At 28.1% G+C, this 14,249-nt stretch overlaps 1 protein-coding gene across 2 annotated transcripts; it reads right to left on the bottom strand.

The window, feature by feature from the left end:
* Positions 1-7,343: 7,343 nt before the first annotated feature.
* On the bottom strand, positions 7,344-13,890 carry LOC136077070 (uncharacterized). Of its 2 annotated transcripts, XM_065791574.1 has the most exons (5): positions 13,716-13,890; positions 8,915-9,106; positions 8,661-8,804; positions 8,267-8,437; positions 7,462-8,072 (listed from the first exon to the last, which is right to left on the bottom strand). In XM_065791574.1, exons 1-4 carry the CDS (start codon positions 13,794-13,796, stop codon positions 8,327-8,329), a joined length of 528 nt encoding a protein of 175 aa, XP_065647646.1. In that variant the 5' UTR covers positions 13,797-13,890; the 3' UTR covers positions 7,462-8,072; positions 8,267-8,326. The 2 variants fall into 2 exon arrangements, with proteins under 2 accessions (XP_065647645.1, XP_065647646.1); XM_065791573.1 differs by lacking the exons at positions 8,915-9,106; positions 13,716-13,890 and having other exon boundaries at positions 7,344-8,072; positions 8,661-8,798.
* Positions 13,891-14,249: the final 359 nt, after the last annotated feature.

Below are 14,249 nucleotides of genomic sequence, written 5' to 3'. Positions count from 1 at the left end.
AAACATTAAATTTGATATCCGCGTGGACTGCGGAGCAACGACTATCTTCCTGACAACCACATGTACGCTAGGTGAATTTATTTACCTAACGAAACCTACAAAGAACATGGTCTATAACATTAACAAACATATGCTTATGCACATACACCTCACATCCTGAATTAACGCTTTACTTTTTTTTTTCTAAATTTATTTTCGTTTTCGATTATAATCAATCTTTATATTATATTCTTATTATTATATATTCTCTGTGTATGACACAAAGTCAGCCATGCTAAATATACAGTCTGTTTACTGACTTGAGGCTACCTGCTTGTTTTAGAAAACGAATAATTCTACTCTACTTCAGATACTCCTGGTATCATTAGAGTCACATGACATATTCACAGTTAAACTTATAACTTATACAAAATTCTATATAATCCTAGATTATGAGTTGTAAAAATGGTGTTCGGATTATTAGTTAGTTAAATATATACACAAGTTATTGTTACTATATTGGTCTATTTAAATTTTTTAGATTGTCAAGTTGCAATAGTTTGTTATTGTAAAATTCATGTTATTGGACTTCTGGTATTCACGTCTAGCTTACTTTACACCAGTTTTAATGACTTTCAACCAATTTTATACTAACAAATCATACCATCAAGACATTCTATTACAGTTGACCCACACAAGTACTCTGCATTGACTGTGTACATTACATACATATTTATAAGACTCAAAACAGTTCACTACTTTCACTGACCCTTGTTATAATGCAACAAAGCGCTACACTTATCGACACTCGCCATAACTATATATGGTGTCCAAGGTTGTATAACATAGTTAGTATTTACAGGAGAATTGTATGCTTCATATATGCGTACTCTAGATTCCCACGAATTTCCAGATAATCCAATTACATACCTTCTAAAATACTTAAGATAAACACCTAGACCAGCATTGTCTGCAGTGTCTAATATTATATATTCTTTACCATAACTTGTGTTCATAAATCTAAATGTTTCTGAATATAATTTAATAGGTGACAATGGTTGAGGTATTGATGTAGTCATTGTAATATGGGGTTGTATCCAATATGTAACGTTTTAACTAGTTTTATTGTATAATTGAATTACTAGACTCGTAGCAAATGGCAATTCAAGTGTAAAGTATCCTCCTAATGCATTAGTTGTATATACATTACAACCTTGTAAGAGTTTGCATAAAATGGTCCACCAATTGGTGCAAGTAACAAATCACAAACTAAAGGAATATTATTATTTACAACACTCTGTGTAGAAGTAGAATAAACTCCTATGCAAAGTGTATGATCTGCATATATTCTAAAAAAATACATTACCTGGAACATTGTTATTAGGATCTAATCCTTGGAATGCTAACCATAGTTTTCTGAGAATACCAGGACCAGAAGATTATGTAAAAACTGTTGTTGCATCAGAACCTGTATTTGGTGGAATAGTCTGTTGTTTTAATCCAAGTCATGTTAAACTTGAATTTGGTGTTATTCCTAATTCATTAAGATTAATTGTTTTATTTTTTTTATATTTTGTTTTATATTTTTTGTAGCAGCATCTTGGGAGTTAGTAAGTTCTGCTACATTTATTAATTTATAAAAATTCATATTAATATTACTAGCTGCATTATTTTTTCCATCTCTCCTAATGAACAAGTTAGTAGCTTGAGATAATGTTAAACCATCTACAGCTACAGCTGAAGTAGTATTGTTACCGAATATATCAGGTGTTTTATAAATAAAGAAAAAAAAATTTTAACTTTTTTTTAAATTACCATAGATTATTAATAATATTCTGATAATCATGTTCCTCATCTAAATTTTTTAAAACATATAAACACAAGTGTCAACAGAATGAGGTATTTCCAAATTGAACTCTTTCACTATTATAATAAACTGGTCTTTTTAAATAATTAACAATTTCAACGGGCGGCGGCAGTCCATAAGAGTCAAAACTTCTTTTTTTAATTCCGTCCTTGTACCAGCAAATCCAGTGAAATCCCTGCGTACTTGAATCTCCTGTATTTTATATTCCATATTCTCTTCTATGTGTATTTTTTGCTAATTCATCTCTTACAAATACACCTCTAAAATGTTTTATTTTTAATTTTTTTGCTGCTTCGATCAATTGAAAATTGGTTAGTGGTTCATATAGTAAAATTATTCCTTCAACATCTATAAATTTGTTTATTTTTATAATATAATATATTATAATATATATAATTATATATAGATTTCAATGTGATTGTAGTAACCTATGCATGGATCATATTTATAAATTTTTTGACTGTTATAGGTGGAAAAATCTACATTGTTAATACAGTCTTCACCGTAAAATTTGTAATGTTTCTTTACTGCGTTTATTAGGTCTTTTTGTTTCATGAGAAGTATTTCTTTATCGATATCATTTACCATTATTTTTATTATCTTTATTATACCATTGGTACTAATCAATAAAGTTTTCAATTTTTGTTTTTTAAAATTTGCTATTATCATTTTACATGGAAATAAGTTTTTTATATCATATTCAAAAAATACTTATTTCTTGTGATTATATCTTGTTGCCTGAGTTCGTGCCTGTTTCCTGAGTTTATTCCTGCTGCCTGAGTTTATGCCTGCTGTATTAAATTATAATCTTAGTTTGTATTCTCCATATGCTAATGTGTGTATTCCATCTTCTAAAATAACTCTTTTATCGTCTTTTGCGCTTAATGCTATTTTACTGATCTCTTCTGAGTAAATTTCATGTGAATATGATCTTATTACATTCATTTTCCTAATATGATCTCTTTTATTTAATAAACAATCTTTGTCATCTTCATGTGTTATATACTTTTTAACAACATTTTTCTTTACTCCTTTATATTTTTCGTTATCTTTTCCGTGTACCTTGTAAGAATACAACTTTGATCTGAGTCGTACAAATTCTTCAATTTGTGCTCCTCCAGTCTCATCTTTAAACATTCCTATTACTTTCTTATTAACACCAACTTTAAAGCCTGCAATATTAATTGCTGGGTGCTTTGGGTTAAATTTACTTGCATCAAATTTTCTTTTAATATTCTTAGAAATATCGTAATAAAAGTCTTCTGTTTTAATTTCATATGCTAAAGAATCTGTATCAGTGAATAATAGTTTTCCTCGATTAGCATATTTTTGCCTTATGTTATCATAATGAAATTCATACATTCGAGTTTTGCTTAAATCTTATATACACATTCCTAAGTAAATTGGTTTAGCATATTTTAATTTTGTTCTTTTCATATGTATTGCTATTAATTTTTCATCAAATATTGTTCTACTTTCAAAGTTCGGTTTTGATGCTAAATTAATAGCTTCATTTCTATCTGTTACTAATCTAATATCAACTTTGTTTTCAACATTCTCCATTTTTTTTCCAAATACTGAATTGTTCATGAGTTTAAAAAAATCTTTTTCAAAATCATTAGTTGCTTTAGTTCTAAGGTTTGTATTTAGTTCAATGTATTCATTTAGCCATGCTCTTTCTTCAAACTTTATGTCTTTTCCACAAATGTGACATGATATTTCTGCATTAAAATCATCCGTGTTTTCATATTTTTTGGAAATTTAATCATATCACAAATTTTTATGATATCTTCTTGTAAACTATCAACAAAAATTTGTGCAACATCATCAATTTCACTACTTGCAGTAAATGTGACTGGACTGCTTTGATAAAAACTTACATCAAAACATTTAATATAATAACAGAATGAACTTGGAATATGTTTCTGATATTGTTTAGTATAAGATTCATTCGGATTTGGTTCACAAGTGTCAATTGGTTTGATAAAACTTTCAAAGTCTGCATATACTACAAACGGAACTCACATTGATTTATTGTGATTAGTAAATTGCATTGTTGAATTTGGTGGTGGAAGTTCGATAGGTTCTGAATCGTGTCTTTCACCATACGATTATTTATGATTAGATAAAATATTCTTCAGAATTAAACCCTAATAAACAATTTCTACAATAGTGTTTTTTACAATGTCTATTTGATGTTTGTGATGAAAGTAATCTGCATAAATTTTTTATTAAACAATAATGATTCGTATCGCCTGGTGAGATAATTAGTAAATTTATTAAATATTTGCGATCATTATTCTTTGATACATGCAATATATGAACTTCTGAGTTTTCATAACCATATACATTGACACTGATATCTTGACTGTTCTTCTCAAATTGTGTAATTTGATTTAAGGATGCTGGAAATTCTATTTTATCCCAGTTTAAATTTTCAGCTTGACCTTTAAGCTATTTATCTACTCTTTGAGGATAATTATCTGTTGAATTTAATGCTCTTGCAATACACCACTTAAAACATTATCTTCATTTTTTATAATAATTATTTGCATTTTTATTTGCTAAATTTTTATCAAGTGGAAATTATGGTTTAGCGTTAATAGGATTATACTTAGTAATATTTATATCCATCTGTTCAACAGAAACAAATCTCCAGCCTGACCCTGCTTGTTGAGATAATGATAATGTTTCTCAAGTTTTGTGCTTTGATATTTTATAAAACTCGTCTAAATCTGTTGTTTCTAATACAACTTTATTATTCGTTCTAAATGGAGCAGATGTGATTATAGTTTCTCCTGTTTTAATATCAGTACGCTCCATTTCACAATAGAGAACTATAAAAACTTTTTTATACTATATAACTATATAACTTTTTTAAACTATATAAAGCTTTTATTTTCTTTTAGTACTTTAATAGCGCTATTTTTAGCAGCATTTATGAAGGATAAAGCATCGTAACCTTCTATCCCTTTGACTGTAAACTGTTTTGCTACATTTTTAATAGATGATATCTTTGATTTAAATTCTATTGGATTTTTGTAAAACTTATTATACAACTCTACTACTTTAGGTTTTAATGCTTCAATCTTTTCATTAGCTGATTTTTTAATTTTATAAGGAACAAAAGACATAATCCAATTTGCAATAGAACTATTCGATTCTTTTTAGGTACTGATGTATTAGTTGCAATAAAAGGTGTAGGAGTTAAAATTGAAGGTGATATAACTGGAATAGGATCATCTGATAGATACTCCGTACCCATCTGTTTGATTGATTGCATCGGTGTGTGCGATAACTCTGTAATGAGATCACCCTTTTAACATATTATAATAATATTTAATTCCTCGCTCTTTAGCGATTAATTTATTTCTTTTGCCATTTTATTTTCCATTTTTATATAGCAAGATATTTTTTTTAATTTTCATTTTCTTTAAATGATTTTTCAAAGTTTTTTTTTCTTGTCAATATTTCATATGCAAAGTTTCATATGAAATTTGAATGGATCCCCATCCTCGAACTCTACAATAGACCCTTTGGATCCGTAAGAATTAATAAGTAATAATTCGATATTTTGCAATCTCCTGCTCTTTTGTAATTGTAAATGTTCTATATATAAAAGGTGACGGAGTTAAAATTTCTGAAGATGTTATATCTGGAACAGTCTCATTTAGTAGATACTCTGTATTCATGCTAAGTATATTTTCCATTTTTTATATGACAACATTTTATTTTTTTAATTTTTCAGAATTTAATATTTCAATCTTATAACCATTATCAATCTTCCCATCAAGCATTTCAAGATATCTATATCCATGACCAGTTTCACGCATAGCACTATATAAGGATTTACATACTTTTTCTTCTCCTGTTTCTATGTTGTTAATTTAATAGCGACTGGTATTTTCTTAATTGTTCTTAATCTTTCATATAGTGGATCTATTTCTTTTTTCTCTGCTTTTACTGGATGTATTCTAGGTCTTCCAACTGGTCTTTTCTCATTTACTTCTTTTACTGGATGTATTCTAGGTCTACCAACTGATCTTTTTTCATTTAATTCTTTTACTTCAGCCATAATAGATTCTTCATCTAATAACTTATTTTCAATAGCAATCATTATCAATGTAGCGATATTGTCAGATGTTTTTGAAATGTTATTTTCTTCTAATAAATTTTTAAACTTTTCTTTGTATAATACATTTTTATTATATAAAGAAAAAAATTTAATTAGTTTTCAAAAAAGTTTAATTTACAAAAACTTAATAAGCAACATTTATTTTATTCCTATCTGATTGAAATTGTAACATTCTATCAGATAATACAACAGCATATGCTTGAGTATTTGCTGGTACAGCTGTATTAAATGTTGCTCAAATTTGTACATTTATTGTTGATGATTTTAATTTTACTGATTGATTGCTAACATCAAAAACAAAAAGTAGGAATAAATATCTATAGTCAGAAGAATTTATATTGCTGTGTGTGATCAATTGATTCATTCCATAATTATAATCAACAGCAGGATATCTGTCTTGATTAAGCATAATGTACATGTTTTTTAAGTCGCAATGATCAATTATTAAAGGATTAGCCTTTTGGTCCCCACTCTTACTTGTTTGAAATCCAACAATAATGTATCTTGGGTTTTCAGGAGATGTCCCGGTGGGAAATCGGCTAGCGAATGGCTAGCGATATTCGTAACGATTAAGACAGCGATTTGGCCACGAGGATCGATAGCTTTTTAAGCTAGCGGATCGCTAGCTACAAGTCGTTACGATAAAGATAGCGATTTGGCCACGAGGATCGCTTGCTACAAAAAATTGCGACTAGCTAGCGACAAGTCGTTACGATAAAGACAGCGATTTAGCCACGAGGATCGCTACCTTTTTAAGCTAGCGGATCGCTAGCTACAAGTCGTTACGATAAAGATAGCGATTTGGCCACGAGGATCGCTTGCTACAAAAAATTGCGACTAGCTAGCGACAAGTCGTTACGATAAAGACAGCGATTTGGCCACGAGGATCGCTAGCTTGATAAGCTAGCGAATTGCTAGCTAAATAAGCTAGCGACCCGCTAGCTAATTAAGGTAGAGAATAGCTAGTGAAAACTCGTAACAATAACTACACTTCTAGGCTAGAAAATATCGGTTAGGCTAGAAGATATTCCTGAAAAAATCGCATGCTATATTTTTCAGGGGAATGAATTATAACCATTGAAATAAGATCGCATTTATAACAAATTAAATACAAAATGTTAAAACTGGTTTCAATAAAAAATTATAAGTGTTAAAGTCATTATAAAATGTTAAAAGAAAATGTATGAATTATTTTAAAAAAATAAAAAAAGCAATTAACAACTAAATGATTTTGCTTAAAATAAATAATATTAAAAGTTATTTAAAAATATATATGAAGAATAAAATAACTAAAAAAAAAAAAGATGAATAAATAATAAAACAAATTTAAAAAATAATTTAACTGGAATCACTACACGAGTCAGTGTTTAGTTTTCGAATTTTTCTAACAGGACTGTTTAAATCATTTGTTAAAGAAGAATTTCTCTTTCTCGTTGCAAAATATCGATCTTAAGATTTTTTCAAGTGTTTCGCAATTAAGGTAGTCATACTGGATTCAGTGGCAGTTGGAAATAAACAGTAAGCTGCATCAAAAATCAAACTTTCGACTGGTCCTATAAACCTACGCTTTTTATCTGCACCAGTTCGATTGATGCTGCAACATAGCTTGTCTGTTATGCAAGTTTTTAAAGCATTTTTTAAAAAGTCACTTACATTTTTCCCACCAATTTGCTTCATCTTTCTGCAAATGATATCTTTATCATTAGAGTGAATTGATTTTTTTTCTAGTGAATCAAACTCTTCAACTGGATTTGCTGGTAAATAATCTATATTTATATTTTCGTTATTACCATGGTTAGTGTCTAAAAGTGAACGTATGGTACGCATTTCGGTTTCCAACCCACAAACTTTTCTGTACATGGCATTCACTATAAATTGAATGCCTTCAACAGTATTGGGTTCAACGTTTGCTTTCAGAATAAAGTTATTTATTTGGTCTATCCCATTTTTTTGAGATGGCAAAGAAAAGGAAGAAGATGAATGCAATAGTGGTTGAATTTGTGAAACAGACGGCAACTCTGATGGAGACACTGTCTGTGTAACTGGCGAGTCATCTACTTGATCCATTGAGGCAGAGACAGACAGAAGGTTCTAAAACAAGATTAACAATGATTATAAATACTCTTAAATGATATAAAAACTCTATCACTATATTCTAATTATTTTATACTGATTCTTTCATTTAAAAATGGTAACTAAAAAAACAACAAACAAACCATTCAAATGAAACCAAATAAAAATTCTTATTTTCACAAATGGGATAAAAAATTGTTAAAAATGTATACTGAATTGGAATTGGGGAGCTTTGGTGGCTCCCACAACGACCATGATGGTAAAGACGGTTCTTAAGAAAGGCTTTTTCTTTTCTCTTTCCGTTTTGTAGATTTATAGGAGTTCTCTTGTTTTTTTGATGTATTAAATTCAATTTCTACTTCTGATTCTGCAGTGAGAATATGCTACAAAACAGATAACTTTTTTAGTATTTGTACAATCATAGTTTTATATGTACAATAAACGTATACAAAAATCTATATTATCAAGAAAGCCCACCAGAAATCAAAATAAATTTAGATCATAAAAATTAAAGTACCTAAATTAAATATTCAACACATTTTCTGCAATACTTAGTATATTGATTACAATATAAATAATTTATTAAATTGGTTTAAAAACACTCACATTCAATGGTGGAATGCTCTGCCTTTTGGTTTGACCCACACGATCAATAAGTCTAAGGAGTCCGTTTTTAGGAGTAAAGTTTTTGTTTACTACAAGTTTTTGAATTTTTTGAATAAGCAATTTCGTATCAATTCCAACTGAAACGTATAAAATAAATAAAAAAATACAATTTTGTAAGATTAATTTACTTTTAAAAAATGTTACTACTGAAACACTTTTTATTTTTTAATTCCAACAGGGTATAAAATACTTATCTGTAATATGCATGCCGCATTTATACCATCCTTATGCATTGCCTTTATTTGAAGGTCATCTTCCGTTAATGTTTGACCACGAGATCTCCAATCATCCATAGACCAATTTTTTAGTTTCTCTGACATTATTATGTCACAGTTTTTTAATTCCAGAACTTCACTGTCACAATACAAATATACAATATAATTCATCTGAAATAAAACATTTGCAAAATGTAACATAAAAATTATACATTTATTATTTAGAAAATACACAGTTAAAATAGTATAAAGACTTCAAATGAATTGATATATTTTTAAATCAACACAAAATTTTTTAAAAAATTAAAAAAAAACTAATCAAGTTCTGTAAATAAATTAAAATTATAACCCATAGCAACTTTAAAACTTTAGTTTAATTTGCAGACCAATGGGATAATTAGAAAGTAGTTTTCCCTACAAATAATCATGATACATTTTCGAATGGGTCTAACATTATAAGCATGTGTGCGACTTTTCTGATAATATCCGATTCTAAGGACTTTTGATGAGTACGGAAATGTATAAAGTGGCTTCACATAAGATAAAAGAATTCCAGATATATGTAAACAGTCAAGACTTGTACTAGTGCATAAAACTATGGAACCATCATCAATAACAAAAGCACAATCCGGCAGATCAGTAGAAATCTTTACAGTGTTCAAGTGATTATTAGTTACTGATCGAAGATCATTTAGGCAAACAATTGCGTGTTGAAAAATGTTTCTACCTGTTTTAATTCGTCTTTTTAATAAACCCAACATATTTTCGAATTGAAATGCAGAAAATGAGTCCAAAGGTCCATATTTTACTACAAAAAAAGCTAGATGAGTTAACACATGCACATTATAGACCATAGATCTTTTGCTAAATAATATAGGCATAAATTCAACAAATTTTTTAACACACTCAGATGCAATAACATGATAAGCAACATATTCATCAGAAGCCAAAACATACATGCTGAAGTGCAACATAATAAAATGGTCATAATACCGATCTGGCAATTTATCATGTAAGAGAAATGGTCCAAGATATAAAACAAACTGTCGAAATTCAGAGGCTTTCCAGTTTTTAAAATTAACCAAAGAACTATGTTTTCTGTGGAATTCTGATGGTAAATACTTCCTTATATCATCGATTTCAGCGGATAATTTACTCAGTAAATGTTGTGAAAGTCTACGAGATAAATGCAGAAAAGGTACTTTAGTGAAATAATATGTGCATAACTTTTTCACCACACCTTGGAGTACCAGATGCATATATTCTGGAGGACATGACGATTGCAGTCCACTTAATTGAGGAATATTCAAAAGAGGTGAAGGGCCATGCTGATTATTTTCTGATATACTTTTGTAACTTTCATCAGAACTTGGTGTACAATTCTGATCTGTAAAAATAATACGATTGTAACAATACTCACCTTTGATATTACAGTACCCACATCCGTAGTATGCATTGTGATTAAAAATATTTTGAGCAAATGAACGTGCAGGGGTATCGCAGATAAAATCAACATCAGAAATAACCATTTGTTGTCCTTTCAAATCAAAAGGAACACTTAAAATTTGCAATTCATCAACCAGTTGTTTAAGATAAAAATTCAAATTTGGTTTTTCTACACCACAGTGCAATGCTACAGGAAGTGCACCAATATGATTATAATCCCTAAATGACATTAGAATTGGCCAAAATGATAATTTAGAAGATTTAAAAACAGGCAAACCATCTAAATTAAAAAACAGTCGTAATTTTACTATGCCACTGTTGCCATCTTTATTTTTTAAACTTAATTGTAAATTACGATGGTCCATGCAATACAATAAATTGTCTTTGACGCCAATATATGACATCAAATTTTTTTTTTCAATTCTTTTTACCCAATTTTTAGACTGGTTGTAGGTTATTGACTTAGCTTTAAGTGTAGTAATAGATAATGGCAAAGTTTTATCATAATTGATGTTTAATAACTTTAAAAGAGCTTCCATATCATTTCTAGTCAGATTATATCTTAAATAAAAGTCCAAAAGCTTTTGATTTATGTCGTAGATTTTTGATGTCATGCTAATGTCATTGTCCTTATCAGATGACTCATCTGAACTAATTACGTCGCTAGACTCAAATGAAATATCATTATTACAACTTGCATCACATTCATAATCATCAATTATTTTATTTTCAACTGCTTCAATGTTAGCATCTTCAATTAAAGATGCTCTAGCATTTTCAAAACTTTTTCGACGAGCTGTTCTTAACGACCTGATGAACTAAAAATGTAATTTTTATATTTGATAATGCTTTACATATATGTAAAGCAATATCAAAAGAATAGACTACACACACACACACACACACACACACATATATATATATATATATATATATATATATATAATACATGTATTTTATATATATCTTATATATATTATTATTACATATATTATAATATATGTTATATAAAAATAATAAAAGTTAGTTAAAAGTAAAATAAAGCAATATAATATAGGTAAAGTATTATCAAAAAAATAAACTAAACTTATATATATATATATATATATATATATATATATATATATATATATATATATATATATATATATATATATATAAATTTAGTACTGATATGATATTTATGATATTATATATATAAAAAAGATCTTATTTATATATTTATATATCTCATAAATTGTATATATATATATATATATATATATATATATATATATATATATATATATATATATATACACAACATCATAAATATCCTATGAGATATAGAGTAAAATGGGTTAAAACTGAATAGCAAAGGAAACACTTATGGAATGGTAATTAATTTTCGTTAAAAATGAAAGCGTTTTGAAAAAAAATGGCGAATATTAGGGTTTTTAATGGGATTTTTTACAACTTTGACTTCGAATTAGAGCACTTTCCGTTGATTTTCAGGTCTACGTTTTTATATTTTTCTGAATCAGCATAAAATTCTATATAATAATAATATTATAATAATAAATTATATATAATAATAATATAATAATAAATTATATATAATAATAATATTATAATAATAAATTCTATATAATAAAATTCTATATAATCAATCATAAAAAAAAAGGGGGGGGGAGGTGGGTGGGAAAAACTGCAGTAGCGCCACACTTATGAAAATCTTTTAACTTTGATTACATTAGGTTTTAAACAAAAATATTTAAAAATTATTTTAGTTCTTTATTATAAAGAATTTTGTGCTGTTTCTAATTACATAAAATAAACAAAAATCAATTGTCAATAGTAAACTGACTGCGCTTATCTATCTTACCAACATCTTTTTCCACAAGTCTGGAACAGTGCGCCGAAACTACAACTGTATTAAAACATTTCGACTTAAAGGCCGGAAGAATAAAAATGAGCAATTTTTATCAAGTTTTTATTAAAGTAAAATTGACCAATTACTAAGTATACTGCTTACCTTTACGTAAACAAAAATATAACGAAAGCTCCTAAAGTTTTTATTCACGTAAAACTGACCAATTACTGATTAAAAGCAATTTGTGTAGCTGGCTACAAGATAGCCACAAATCAATAGCTAGTTGATAGCTACATATCGCAGTTTTTAATAAAGAGATTGTATTATAATTGCTCATCTTTATTCACCCGGCCTAAAATCAGTAGCTAAAAAGCTGCGATATGTCGCAATCAAATCGATTATTAGAGTCCTATTTACAGTAGCAACCAGACAATCTCTAATGGCCTTATTATAAAAGGACAAAAATAGACTTCGACAAAGCACTAATTGCAACAATTTTAATTACAACTATCAAAAATGAATTGTCTATAAAAAATGTTTGTCTTTCTAGACAATCATTTTAAAAACGGACACTAAATGAACAATCTCAATTTTTTAATGAGGTATAGAAGATCTATTTAATATATAATTTGGACTTATAACGAGTAATTAAATTTTCACTGCAGCATCGTTTCAAAAACTGAAAACGAGCACAAAATTAAAAATACAATTATTCTAACAGAAGTTCATTTTTTAATTTTTTGTCCAGCGTGTGCTGTTGATTAAAAAGTTAATGTCTATTTAAAAACCTCAAAATGGACTATTTTCTGCTCAATTGAAGTTCATTAATTACTCAGTTCAGTTGTTTTTCAATTCTCAGTGAATGTGCGTGAAAATTTATTTTTAAAATGCCCTCTCCAGTTTGGGATTACTTCAAAAAAGTTGAAGGTAAGTTTATCATTTAAAAAATCTAATCAATCCTGATTTTCTTAACATTCTATCCTCAGACTGTAAATCTGACTATGATTGGATCTAAATTTTGGAAAATTAACTATTTGTGTAAACATTATTGTCATATTCCGTCCTAAAATTTGTCACCACTTTAAATTTGTCACCATAAAAGTCATTTTTACCATGAAATAAAATTCAAATATAATGTATCGTATATTTTCTTTTTTGTTTCTAAGGGATTTTTTGGATAATTTAGATTTTATTGGCAAAAATCAATATTTCTGGTTTTATGAAATCAAGTAAATTTAGACAAAATCATAGACACCAAATAGACAAAAAATTATGCTTTGTAGACTTATGAAGTGAAAATTATTTTTTAACTGAGCAATCTTAGGACACCATCAAAAATTTGATAGACACAACAAGGACAAAAAATTAAACATTTGTTGTGTCCATTACAACATACAGAATTGTCTATGTCTGTGTTGTAAGTCTATCTATAGACTAGTCTGGTTACTAATTTACAGAACAAATAAATGAAATGTAAGTTACCGTTTCAACTTGGCCCATCCGTTTAGAGCTTTGAAGAATTCTGGTGCATTCCGAATCATCTGAAGATATTTTAGATGCCATATTTGATATTGATATTGATATTTTAAAAACGATATGAATCGTAGTGTGATAGTGCAAAAAATGAAATAGCGATAAAATTGCAGGCTATGTATAGCAAATTTGAATATGACAAGTTAAGTCGTTAGAGAAATTACGCCAAAAATCATAAAAGTTGTGCAAATTTATGTTGCGTAATTCGGACGTATGTAAATTAACACTTTTAGACTCGTTTCTTTATCGACACACTTTTATGATACGCAATTTAATCATAATTATGATTAAATTGCGTATAATAAAAATGATACTTTTATACTCGTTTTTTTACCCACTTACTTTAATGATACGTAATTTATTCATATGTTTGATTAAATTACGTATCAAAAAAGTGCGTGGGTAAAAAAACGAGTCTAAAATTGTTAATCAACATACTTTAGTATTCTGCATTACAGAACACCATGGTGTTGCGTATATGTC

This window comes from Hydra vulgaris, chromosome 02 (assembly GCF_038396675.1).
Source record: "Hydra vulgaris chromosome 02, alternate assembly HydraT2T_AEP".
NCBI classification, from domain to species: Eukaryota; Metazoa; Cnidaria; class Hydrozoa; order Anthoathecata; family Hydridae; genus Hydra; species Hydra vulgaris.
This window is presented reverse-complemented; position numbering and strand designations above follow the sequence as displayed.